This window comes from Panthera leo, chromosome E2, assembly GCF_018350215.1.
Source record: "Panthera leo isolate Ple1 chromosome E2, P.leo_Ple1_pat1.1, whole genome shotgun sequence".
Taxonomy (NCBI): Eukaryota; Metazoa; Chordata; class Mammalia; order Carnivora; family Felidae; genus Panthera; species Panthera leo.
The window spans coordinates 60,676,969-60,689,797 of record NC_056693.1 but is presented as its reverse complement, the minus strand read 5'-3'; the positions used below and the strand labels follow the sequence as shown (position 1 = coordinate 60,689,797).

Here is a 12,829-nt window from a genome sequence, read left to right as displayed (position 1 = left end):
CTTACATCCAGAACATATGAAGAACGCTTACGACTCAGTAAGATAAACAACCCAATTTAAGGGGCAAAAAAACCTAAACAGACGGCTCACCGAAGAGACAGGGGTGCAAATAAACCGTGAAACATCGCTCCACCTGACTAGTCAGCAAGGAAATGCAGATCGGAACCTCGAGGGATCTCGCTGCACATCCTCCACCGTGAGGACAGTGGTCACTTAGAACAAGGCTGGTGAGGATATGGAGAAACCGAGGTCCCCGCACACTTGGGTGAAAACGTAAACCAGGGAAGAACGGATCTGGAAAGCAGGTTGGCGGTTTCGGAAAACACAAAACGTAAACCCGTGCTGCGATGTGGCGATCCTGTCCCTGCAGATCCCTGTAAGGCAAACGGAGACAGGGCCACACAAGGGTCTGCGTGCGAACGTTCACGGCGGCGCCGCTCCCACCGGGCAAAACTACGAGTCTCCCACGAGCCCGACGGACGGTTCCGGGGCGAGCGGAGCACGCGCGGCCGCACGACGGGGGCCGCTGACCCCCGCGCTGCAACGTGGATGGAGCGGCGACGTTGTGCGCAGTGACAGAAGCCGGACACGGGACACTGCGGGCGGTAGGACTCCCCGTGTGTGCAGCGTCCAGGAAGGGGAATGCGCGGGGACGGCGGTGGACGGCGGTCACCGCGTGGGAGCAGGGGTTGAGACAAAGCCCGAGAATCCACATTTATGAAGACTCCCTGAATCATTTACGGTGGCGACTTGCATGGTGTGAACAACGCGTCGACAGCCGCAGGAAAGACGCGACACAGTTCAGGGAAACGAGCTGGGAGGCTCACGAGCCAGCGGGGGTGGGGGGGGGCAGGGGGAGCACCCCACAAGGGAAGGCCGGGTCATCACTGTGCAAGTTATGGACTCCGGACTGTTTAAAGCAGCACGGGTGCATTGGAGGAAAGAAAAGACTGACAGGACCGCGAGCCCGGACACAGGAACGATCGAGAGAACAGAACAAAAGCGCCAGCCGCCGACATCAGAGTTAAAGGAGACACCACCTCAGAGCCCAGGCACCCCGGAAGGACAGGGAGAGAAGCACGAACTACTTCATGCAATGCATTTCACAATTGTAATGAGGCACAATTTCTTCTGGAAACAAAAATGGGGTACCCGAGTGGTTCAGTTGGTTGAGTGCCTGACCTTTTTTTTTTTTTTTACTGTTTGTTTAATTTTGAGAGAGAGAGAGAGAGAGAGAGAATGGGAGCAGGGGAGGGGCAGAGAGAGAGGGAGACATAGAATCTGAAGTAGGCTCCAGGCTCTGAGCTGTCAGCGCAGAAACCGACATGGGGCTCAAACCCACAAGCTGTGAGATCATGACCTGAGCCAAAGTCAAATGCTTAATCGACGGAGCCACTCAGGTGCCCTGAGGGCCTGACTCTTGATTTCGGCTCAGGTCACGATCCCAGGGTCGTGGTATGGAGCCCCATGTCGGGCTCTGTGTTAAGCGTGGAGCCTGCTTGTGATTTTCTCTCTCTGTCCCTCCCCCCCACACCCCCCTGGCCACACTGTCTCTCTCTCAGAAACAGAAAATAAGCACAAGTAAAATAAACACAAAAACTTGCCAAAACTGACACAAGAAACAAAACAGGAACCATTAGAAGTCCTGAATCCGTTAAAGAAACGGAACCCTTCGTTAAAAGCCTTCCTGGAGAGGTCTGGCCTGGATGGCTGCCGTGGTGAGTTTGAGCAAACCTCATGGGAGGGACAGCCGCGGCCTTACGTCAACCTGCCCGGTGGGGGAGAGGCCCTTCCCGAGGGGAGCACGGCCCCGACACAGACGCCCAGTGAGGACGCCCCCAGAGGGCTACAGACCTGCCTTCCTCATCAACACAGATGCAAAAGCCTTAACAGAACGTCAGTAAATCAAACCTAGCAACACATAAAAAGACAGCACATCCCGACCACGGGAAGTCCGGGCCGCAAGGTTAGGAAGCTAGAAACGTGAAAACCTTTGATCAGCATAACTAGCCTTGTTAGCAGACTAAAGGGAGAAAGAGATAATAAGCAAATCAAGGGGGAAGAGGCTGTGTGATCATCGCAATAGGGAAGACACCTGTGATACCCTGTCCCCTCTAAGAGAAGAAGTTTCCACAGACAGGGACGCGACAGGGACGTCCTCAGCTGGTAAACGGCATCTACAAACCCAGCAGCTGGCATCACACTGAACCGGGAACCGTCAACGCTTTCCTCGAGACCGTGAGTCAAGGACGTCCACGACGGTCACCACTTCCAGACCAGAGTTACAGAAGTAAAAATTGTCTGTATCACAAGACAGTGTTAAAAAAGACACTGTTTGTGAAACACCAGACTGGGCAAAGGTTCATAGCGTGTAATTCTGACCAAGGCCTTCTACCCAGATTGTATAAAGAAGACCTACAAGTCAATAGTAAAAAAACACCTCAAAGAGATTTTGAATGGCCAACAACATATGAAAAAGTGCTCAGGAGAAATACGAATTTTATAACGAAAACAGGGTGGTGCTGTGCACGCAGGAAGGTGGCTGAAATGCAAAAACCTGGACAACTGTGCTGTGCTGCCCTCCTCACTGCCGACAAAAGCAGGGAGCAGAAGCCACGGTTCGGCAGTTTCTCCTGAAGTCAAACGCACACGACGTCCTGACCCAGCAGTCCTACCCTGGGGTATGTACCCCAAGGAAAGGAAAATCTGTCCCTACAGGAAGTTCCATGACGATGTCCTGGCAGCTTTACTCGTAAAGCCGAAGTGGAAAGCACCCAATGTCCCCCAACAGGAGAAGGGAGGGACAGCAGCAGAGAAGGGATGAGCCACTGTCGCGTGAACAGACACATCTCAAGAACGGTCAGGGACGGCAGTGAGACACAGTCCCTGTGCCCCCGTCACTCGTGAGGCTCAGGAGACCAACTGCCCTAGAGCAGGACGACAGAAGAGGTGGCCGCGTCCGGGGTTGGGGGGGCGGAAGGGGGCACGGCCAGCCTCGCAGGGCAGGGACGGCGGGCCTCGCACACGCACACTCACCTCAACGCGGCGAAATACACACTATCTGGGCATCACACCTCGACAGAAGGAAGCAAAAACACACACACGGGCACAAACCCAACCCTCTCGCTGCAACGGCTGAGAGCCACACGACCGCGATGCCAATGTGCGCGAGGACACGGAGCCACCTGCACGCCTTGCCGGTGGCGGTAAGCGCCCTTCCACTCGTGTGTCCGTGGCAGGTCACGGCCGAGAGACACGTCCACAGAAAGAGCCTTACGAGAGTGTCCTCAGCAGCCTGACTCACAATGTCCTCGGACTGGAAACCATGTCCTTCGATGGCAGCACGGGTAAGCAGTGGGACCCAACACGGTGACACAAGAGGCCAAGGGAGCCTCAGGGCAGCACAGGAATGAACCCGAGCACGGCGCGACGGGCTGAAACGTCAAGTCCGTTCTAGCGAGTCCGTTCAGGGCAGCCGTGCGGCCAGGGGTGGGGGGAGCAGGGCGGAGAGAGAGGAAGGGAAGGGCCTGGGTCAGAGCCCCGCAGGGAAGAGGCGTGTGCATGCCAGGACCATCGCTCGACCGTCCAGACGGGTCTGTCTGTCTAGAAAGTGGGCGGGGCCTCAGCCATCTCAGAGCTGCAGACTCTCTGTTCACTCAACACCACCAAGGACCCCGCGGCTCAGAAACAACACAAACGGATGAAGGGCAGAGGCCGAGAGCCTCAGGGGAGGAACACGCCGTAAGGACGGGCACACGGGAGGCCCGACAACGAGGCCCCAGCTGGACCTCCCGCTGCGGAACGAAGGAGAGCCGGTGCGGTTGGCTGAGCCACGGACCCCAACGTCCGATTCTTAATCAACATGGATACGTCACCTCGCGTGGCAAGAGGGGCTCTGTACCTGCGGTTAAAGCTTTTGAGAAGGGAGGGTACCCTGGACACGCAGGTGGCCCGATGTGACCACGGGGTCCACGTGAGGCAGGCAGAGCCCGGGGCGAGGTGGCTACGAGCCAAGGGCACAGTGCCGCCCGATGCTGGAAGAAGCCAGGACCAGCCTGTCCCGAAGCCCGCAGATGGCAGCCACCCTGTGCGCACCCCGACATCACCCTAGAAGACTCATCGTGGACTTCTGACTTGGGAACCGTGAGGGATCTGTGTGTTGCCGTCAGCCCCCTGCCCCGCCCCGGTCTGTAATCCTTTGTTATGGCGGCAGCAACGCAGAACTCACACGGCCACAGGGTCTCACTGCAGAGCAAGGCGCCCCCGGTCCCCGGGCGCCCAGATCCAGCCATGCCCGCAGCCTGTCCCCCGCTTACCAGCTCTGCGCTGAACTCAGGCAGCATCACACAGGTGGCGCCCACCCAGAGGGGACACAGCAGCTTGTTGACCACGCCGTGCACGTGGTGGAGCGGGAGACTGTGGAGGATCACGTCGTCCTTAGTCCACGCCCACTTGTGGACCAGCCCCGTCACCTGTGGGACAAAGGCACGGCCTCAGATGGGAAGGAAGCCACCAGGCTGGGGCAGGGAGGAGAGGAGGGGATGGGAGGAGGGGAGGGGATGGAAGGAGAGGAGAGGAGAGGAGAGGAGGGGAGGGGAGGGGAGGGGAGGGGAGGAGGGGAGGGGAGGAGGGGAGGGGATGGGAGGAGGGGAGGGGATGGAAGGAGAGGAGAGGAGAGGAGGGGAGGGGAGGGGAGGGGAGGGGAGGAGGGGAGGGGAGGAGGGGAGGGGAGGGGAGGGAGGGGAGGGGAGGGGAGGGGAGGGGAGGAGGGGAGGGGAGGGGGGGAGGGGAGGGGAGGAGGGGAGGGGGGGGGAGGGGAGGGGAGGAGGGGAGGGGGGGAGGGGAGGGGAGGGGAGGAGGGGAGGGGAGGGGAGGGAGGGGAGGGGGGGAGGGGAGGGGAGGGGAGGAGAGAAGAGGAGGGGAGGACAGGGGAGGGCAGGGGAGGGGCAGCTCCCACTCTGGTGCCCGGTGCCCAGTCCTTCACGGCTTCTGAAGGTGACGGTGGCCTCGTGACCATGGTCTGCTGGCTCACATTCTGACCCCCGTGTCCAAGAGCAGAGCTGGACACGGCCAGGGCTTTAGTGTGGGGGTCCCAAGTCCCCTGCATGTGCCCGTGGTGGCTCCCCCCGTCCCCGCCCCGCCCCCGGCAGTCAGGGTGCAGTTCTGACTCCGGCAGGCCCTGGGATTCCGGGCCTCGGCAGAGTCTGGCCGCCCACCCTCCACCGCCTGGTGCGGCGCCGCCCTCACCCCAGCTGAACCGTCACAGAACCCGGAGCTGGGTTTCCTGCCACAACCTTGGCTTTCAGTGAGAAGCAGTGTGGGACACCCCGCTTTGAATGTTCTCAAGATCGCCAGTGGGGACGTCGTCCTGCACACCTCAGTGACCGCTACGGGCAAACCCACGTGACCCGCTCGCCCCTTTGCAAACATCGGCCGAGGGATGGGGTCTCCTCAGACACAGAGTATGTCTTGCAGGGGAGACAGAAAACGCATCGTGACACCCTGCCTGCAGTCAGCCCGGACTCAGTTTACCCCGACGTACAGGACCGCTTTGGGCCAAGACTTAACCACTTCACCTTCGTGCTCCTGAGCATCGGTTCTATTTTACCGCTCCTAGCGTGTAAGGGTCTTTATCATCCACGCACACGGTTTCCGGAAGTAGGAAGGATGTAAATTCAAGGTAAACAAGGCGGCTGGGGAGTTTCCCAGGGATGCCGAGGCCACAGAACACAAAAGTCACACCCAAGATGTGGGGTCCACGAGTTCCCGTTTTCAGGTTTCCCAAAGAAGCCCCATTTCAGGTGCCGATCACGCGTCTCGAACATTCGCCTCATGGCTGCTCTCCCCGAAACCCCTCAACGTCACGTGTCGGGGCACGTTCGGTCTCTCGCTTGCGGCACGGCCCCGCGGAGCCCCTCGGGGGGCCGCCAGGTCCCCCTACACCCGAGTGAGCCCCCTTTCCCAGAGCCGCCCCACCCGGGGTGGCGGGGCGGGCGGTCACGTCTCGCCGTGTGCTGCCGGCAGGGCCGGTAGGACGGGGGCAGCCGCGAGAGGCCCCCCAGAAAAGGACAGGAAAGCCGGACCGACCCCAGGGGCCCCAGCACAACGGCGTGCGAGCACTCACCATGGCCCTGATGTTGTGATGGGTGCTCAGGACGCCCTTGGGCCTCCCTGTGGTCCCGCTGGTGTAGATGATCATGGCGCCTCGGTCTCTCCAGCTCTGCTCCGGCACCCGCCACTCGCCGGGCGCCTCGGCCGCCGCACCGTAGACCGTGGGCGGGAGGGGCAGCAGCGGGACCCCCAGCCTCCCGACCACCGGGCCCAGCAGCTCCACATACTCCCGGCCGGCGAGGACCGCGGCGCTGCGGGAGTCCCGGATGACATACTCCAGCTCGGCCCGCGGGTGCTTCCTGTAGAGGGGGACAGCGACGCCCCCGCTCATCCACGAGGCCCACTGCGCGACCACGTAGGAGACGTCGTTGGAGCACATGAAGGAGACCCTCTCCTCCCGGAGGTCCCCGCCGGCACACCCGAGGAGCCGGCACAGCTCCCGGGACAGGCGGAGGCTGTGGTGGTACAGGTCCTTGTACGTGTGGCGGCCGTGCTGGTCAACGAGGGCAATCCGGTCCCCGAAGGCCAGGGCCCGGCCGAACACGGGGGCACTCCCGTCCGAGCAGGCCGCCGGGGCCGTGTGCAGGGGGCGGCCTCGTCTGCATGTCACGGGAGCCGGCCGCCGGGAGGCCGCAGCACAGAGCAGGCGCCGGAGGGACATCACGGGTGGGGGGCAGCACCGCACCCACAAACGTCCAAGTGGATTTACCTGGGGCGGGGCCGGGAGAGAGAGGGCGCCACAGGTTACCGCCGCCAGAGCGGGGGTGGAATTGCCCAGATGGCGTCGGCCGGCCCCCGGGCACCAGCTGACATCCCGAACCGAACGCCACCGCGACACGGCTCCTTCGGGACCCGCTGCCCAGGGCCCCGGCCTCGTACTCGCTCGTTAAAGGACCTCAAAAATGCAGTTTCTAAAACAACTAACCTAGGCAAAAACCAAGGAAAAGCAAGTTCAAGGCCCTTCAAGTAAATCCCGAATAACTTACTGCCTGGAGAATTACTAGCTACGAGGAGGGAGCACCGAGGGCCGCTGAGCACCTGTTCTCTGTGCCCCCCGCGGGCGCAGCCTGGAGGCCGGGGCACCCGGAACCCACACACAGGCCGCGCTTCGGCTCCGCACACACCCCTCCCTGGAGCGCGGTCCGGAACGCGGCGGCCTGCAGAGGCCCAGACAAAGTGAGTCTGCGGGTCTCAGGTGCGCCAGTCTGGGTTTAAGCCGAAGGGGACTCTTCCCTCTCCGTCAGAATCAGGACCCCGGGGCCAGGGGAAGGAAGAGCCCTCCGGGAGGGGCTGTGGCCGGCTGACTTCCCCCTGCACTTGTGCTGAGTGCCCAGAGAGGGGACCCTCCTGCAGCAGGCCGCTGGCTCGGCTCTGGGCCACCACCTCCTGGGGACAGCCAGGGGCGTCAGCACCTAGCAGGAGAGGGCGCAGGCTTTCAAGACTGCTTCCGCTGCACCGCAGTTTAGAGCTGAAGTTCAGCTCAATTCCAGGGGTCAGGAGCCCACCTGCTACCTGGAGCCTCTGCCACCAGCACGACCGGAAGACTCCAGCAGCGACCGTTCGCTCTGGGTCGAAATCCCCAATTTCACAGCTCCTTCAGCTCCCGCTGCTCCTCACTGTGCCCCCCTCCCTGGGCGCAGCCCGCGGCCTCTGCCCCTTCTGGGCTCTGGGTCGCCGGCAGTGAAAATGCACCTCCCGCACTAGGATGTGTTTGCGCCCCGTAACCCCCCTCGGCTGCGGCCGGGCTGCTCAGTGGGCAGGGAAACCACCTCGGACTTACTTCACACAAAGAAACTTCCAAGGTGCCCAGCCCCCAAGTCAGAGACAGAGCCCAGCCCAGCCCACGCGCCCCCCCATCCCGGAAGAGCCTCCCGCCCCCAGGCTGAGCCTCCCATCCCAGCCAAGCCCACCAGAGCCCACAGCCGGTCAGGAGGCATGAGCCCAACCAATGACCGCACACCGCCCGCTCCCTGGAGGGTGGGGTGGGGGAGGACAGGCACAGGGACCCCAGAGGGCACCTCTGCATGTGCCACAGGCTGACGGGATGCCTGCCGTCCAACAACACTGTAACAGAAGCTGTACATCTTGCCCCCTTCCCAGCAGGCCCAGCAAAACGGAGACCAGGAGGGGCCCGGGCGCCCCCGCCGCCTCCCCCATGCTCTGTCTCCCACTCTCTCCCCCCACTCCCCTGCTCAGCAAGTTCTCCCCCTGACAAACCCTGGCTTTACTCTTTCATTCACATTCATTCCCCTGCCACAGGGGAAGACTAATGTGTTATTGTTTGTTACACGAAGGAAACGGTTTTGTTCTCTGTTCTTAATTTAAAAACAAATTATACACAACACTTTATAATTACCCAACAAAACAAACAGGCTGCGGGAGTGTGAACTGTGCTTTGTGCGAGCCCCTGAGCCCCTCGGCAAGCAAGCGGTGCGCCATGCAGTGTGGGGGCCCCGTGCAGTGCAGTGTGGCAGGCCGAGGCTTTCTCCTGCGGCCTGGGGGCTCCGCAGGGCGGCTCTGGGCAGCCTGGCGGGGGGCCTGCTCCAGCAGCCACCAGGGGGGACCCCGCCCGCACCGCAGGCCTTTCGGGACCCCCTCAGCTCCCGCTGCTGGCGGAGGCCCCGGGCGAGTCTGCCTTAACAGTCCACAGCCTCCATCGCCTAAGGGTCGGTTCTCAAACATACTGGACCCCACGCTATTTCCAGATGAAAGAGGCAGTCGTTCAAAGCCCCCGTGTCCCATGACTTCTCCGGGTCCTTGTCCTGCCCTCTGCCCGTGGGTCAGAGGCGAATCCGTGGCTGGGTGTGCACGTCTGCTACTATGAAGAAATCCGACAACTGGTAAGGAGAGAGCTGGGCTCAATCAGAGAAAACAGTAAATGTGAAAAACATTTCAGAGACGCCAGTTTCGGAGAGAAAGTAAGCTCGTGAAGAACAAAGCAGGGTAGCTTTGACAGGTTTCCTTTCCTCACTTCTAGCAAATTCTTCTCTATTAGCCGTAGTGGCCAGAGGGAAAAGAAAAGAGTCTGCAAACAGAAAGCCTGCTACCAGGCATTTCTGGGCCACACGGAGGCCGGCTCTTCTGCGGGAGAGCACAGGACAGGTGCTCAGGGCGCTAGCTGGGGGTGCTAAGGATCGGAGCACCCCAGCAGCTGCCAACAGCTGCCTCTTCCACCTCTGTCCCCAGGAGGCACCAGAGGGGGTGTCAGGCGTGCGGCCGTGACTGCAGCCACAGAAATCCACGCCACTTTCCGTTCATCCACATCTGCTCCCGCGTCTCCCCTCCAGGCCCTCAAAGAACAGACACCTCCTGCCTCCCTGTCACTGGGAGATGGGGGTATGCTGCCTGCGTGTCCCAGGGTCCCAGGAGCTGCGCCACACCAGGGGCAGACGGCACTGAGAAGCTGGAGTCTGAGCCCTTGGACCCCGTGCCCTGGGGTCAGTCCTGAGAACCGGAAAGCAGCGCTGAGCCCACCCTCCCTCCCTCGCCGGGGCCTCGGCTGGCCCCGTAAACAGGGCTGGGGACGGACGGGGCAATGGCCCCAAGAGGCAGACATCTGACTTCCACCCAACAGGCTTCACCAGCCACAAGCCAGGCTGCCCCAGGGCATCGACTCAGCCACCCAAAAGGATACTTCACAGTCAGCTCAAGATGAGCCCAAAAAGCCCCAGAGAACACAAGCCTCGTGTTCCCACAGTGGTATTTTTAAAGCATAGCCTCAGAAAATACTCGAGACGTGCACCACGACGCACAAACGGGATGTTCGCTGCAATGTTATTTACGATACGGAAAACTGGGACTCAACCAGAGGGTCCAGAAGAGGTTTAAGGAGATCAGGGTGAGCACGGGGTGCTGGGGCCCCAGCCCAGCTGTGGAGGGCGCGTGCTGACCGCCAGGAAGCGTCCTGCAATGCCACTGAGGGAGAAAATGGTTGCAGCTGAGAAGCCTTGAAGGCAGACACCAGGTGATCGGGGGGTTGTGGGAATCAGGTGATTCTTGGCTCCTCTCAGTGCTTCCCAATTTTCTGCAATTTTTCTGAAATGAGCACGTACAACTTTTACAGTCCAGTGTTTGAAAAGCCTAATAAATGTCATTTAGTTTCTAAAAGTGGAGATGGTCCAACTGCAGCATTGTTTTCTTCTACACAAAAGAGACAAAAATATTAAACCATGTTTTGGATGGTGGGTCTGCAGGGTGTCTGTAGCTCTCCATAGCTCTTTAATTTCTCAAAATGATAGAAGCAAATAAAAAGGAGACAACAGCGTTTTTCCTTCAGTTAAAACTGCTGGTTCGTAAGAGGCTTGTCCAGACGTGAAAACATCGGTGCCGATGAAGCAGCTCCTGCGGCGGCCGCGTGGACGGTGACACACTAGGCATCTCCCGCTACCAGTCTGAGCGTCTGGCGGCCGGCGAGACCAGGACAGATGCCGTGAGCGGAGGGCTCCCGGAAGCACGGCCTCAGGCCAGAATCGCCGCAGCTAAGGCAAATGTCCGGGGAAGGAGACACGGGGCGCACGTACTGGGCTCCCAGGGGGTAGTTCGTGGAGCAGATTCTGAGACGTGGCCCTCCCAGGGCTCACCAGGGGGCCTCACAGCAAAAATTACTTTTCATTTGGGGAAATACTGCCAGAGTCCCCTCCAGAGAGGATGCGCTAATTTATTCTGGCACCAGACCTTCAAGACGGCTTTTAAGTCGCCCACGTAAGTGACCCTGAAATGACTCGTCATGAACTCTTGTAGACAGGGCTAGTTTCAAGATCAGGGGATCAGGGCCCCGACGGGAACAGGCAAAAACATACCTCTATCCAGGGCAGATGACTGTGTGTCATCCTCCTGGACACCTTTGGGTCCAGAAGGACCAACAGACCCTTCAGGAAGACAGCCCCACCTTCCAGCCACAGGGCCTCCACCACCCCCAGTGGCTCAGCTTCGACTGCCACTGCCACCAAGTAAACGCAGTCAGGCCACGGGTTCTCCCTGTCTCAACGACCCAGCTCCACGAAACTGCTCTTGGGTCACCAGCCAGCCCCAGATGGCCACAGGCACCGGGCTGCGATGTGGCAGGATCCCGGCCAAAGACCAGAGGAACCTGCATTTTGGTTTTCTTCTCCCAGGACACGCTGCTTTCAGGTTCCTCCAGCGGTGACAAGCCCAGCCCGAGACCCCACAGAGGCCGCTGGTTATGCTCACCACCCAGACTCTCCCACGGAACCGAAGCCCGCGGGGCATCAGGAAGGTGGTGGGGTCACACCCATGGCTCAGAGCACAGGCTCCAGAGTCAGCACAGGCCTGCCCCGGGGCCTCTGCTCCTCCCCCCTGGTTTCTGCACCTGCCTAAGCCTTCACTTCCCTTTGGTTACAAGGCCTGCGTGCAGCCTGTGCAGGAAGGACCCAGGGGCCCCGCAGCAGGAATCACTTCCTGAGTGATACTTGCATTCAAACGAGGGTGGCTGCTTTCTAAATGAGTAAGAGCGCACGTGACGGCCCCCAGAACCCGAAAGTCTGTATTTCTAAGTAACAGGCATCACGGTGCGTCCAGGACCGCTGCCGTCAAATCAAAAAACCCAAAGGGGGAAAGTCACGCTCGAACCCGGATCCGTATCAGGAAGTAAAATACTGTTTCAAAAGTGCCGCCTGGAGGCGTGACACGGGCCCAGGCCGCGTTCCACCCGGCTGATTCGGTCCGCCCTTTGGGCACGGCCCCGCACCTCGCGGCGGCCGGCCGCCGCAGCCACCACCCGAGGCGCCAAGACGCTCAATGGCAGCAGCGCGGCCCTGGTGCCCCCGCAGACACCTGCCCCCTGGGGGCGGCGACGCAGCCATTCCCCGGCGTGACGGGCGCTCCCACCGCTGACTTCTCGTCCCTCCCCGGCTGGCGCCCCACTCATCGCCTCTCAGAGCCCGGCTGCTCAGCCGGGCGGACCCGCACCCTGGGCGCCCGCCGCACGCAGCAGGCAGCGAGGACGACGCGCAGGGGGCGCGGGCACCTCAGGCCCGGCGGAGACGGGAATGATTTACTTTACACGCGGCGACCCGGCGACCCCGGCCCGGAGGCCGAGCACGGACAGCGGGCGCCCGGCCCCCTCCCTCCCGCCTCGGCACGGCCGCCGGCGCGCGGCCCAGGCGCCCCCGCGGCGCGCGGCCGAGGAGGCGGGGCCGGGACGCGGAGGCCTGCGCGCGGGGACGCCTGGGGGGCCGGGGACGGCGGGCTCTACCTCGGCCCGCGCGGCGCTCGCTCCTCCTCCTCCGGCTCGCGCTCCTCCTCCGCCTCCCCTCGGGCCGGAACCGGAACCGCGGCTGCGCGCGCACCCCGCGTCCGGCGCCGGAGCGCGTCCACCCCCACCCTCCCGGCGCGTGCGGCGCCGCGGCGGCGGGTTCCGGGCGCGAACGTTCCCGGCGCCGACAGCGGGAGGCGCCCGCCGGGAGGGTGTTCGCTGTAACCTCGGTCGGTGGACTAGCCACCCGGCCGCTGGGCTCCCGACTGGACCAGAGCGTCTCAAAACTGTAGCTACCGGCGGGGCGTGACGGGGCTCGGCTGCGCCACCGCTGCGGGTGTTTGAACTCGGGGCGAGAGTCCGTTCGTTTGGCTGAAACATGTGATTTTTTTTCTAAAGTAAAAAACAAACGCACGCAAGCTGTGCGGTCCAGCGGTGTGTGGGCGCAGGTCGTCCTGGATCGCGCACGGCCCTCACTGCGGTCGGTCCTCCCGGGAGGACGGC

The 12,829-nt window shown here is 61.7% G+C and overlaps 1 protein-coding gene across 4 annotated transcripts in view; it reads right to left on the bottom strand.

Annotated features, from left to right (window-relative positions):
• ACSF3 (acyl-CoA synthetase family member 3) overlaps nt 1-12,363 on the bottom strand; it is a 44,077-nt gene extending 31,714 nt beyond the window's left edge. For 2 of the 4 annotated variants that reach the window (XM_042919205.1, XM_042919207.1), the window contains exons 1-3: nt 12,326-12,363; nt 6,125-6,831; nt 4,317-4,472 (exon numbers count right to left, since the gene is read on the bottom strand). In XM_042919205.1, coding sequence (XP_042775139.1) covers nt 4,317-4,472; nt 6,125-6,772 — 804 coding nt within the window. In that variant the 5' untranslated portion in view covers nt 6,773-6,831; nt 12,326-12,363. Of the gene's footprint in view, nt 1-4,316; nt 4,473-6,124; nt 6,832-12,128; nt 12,186-12,325 lie in introns of those variants that run through there. The other 2 variants (XM_042919206.1, XM_042919208.1) reach the window with 2 other exon arrangements.
• Between the last annotated feature and the right edge of the window lie 466 nt (nt 12,364-12,829).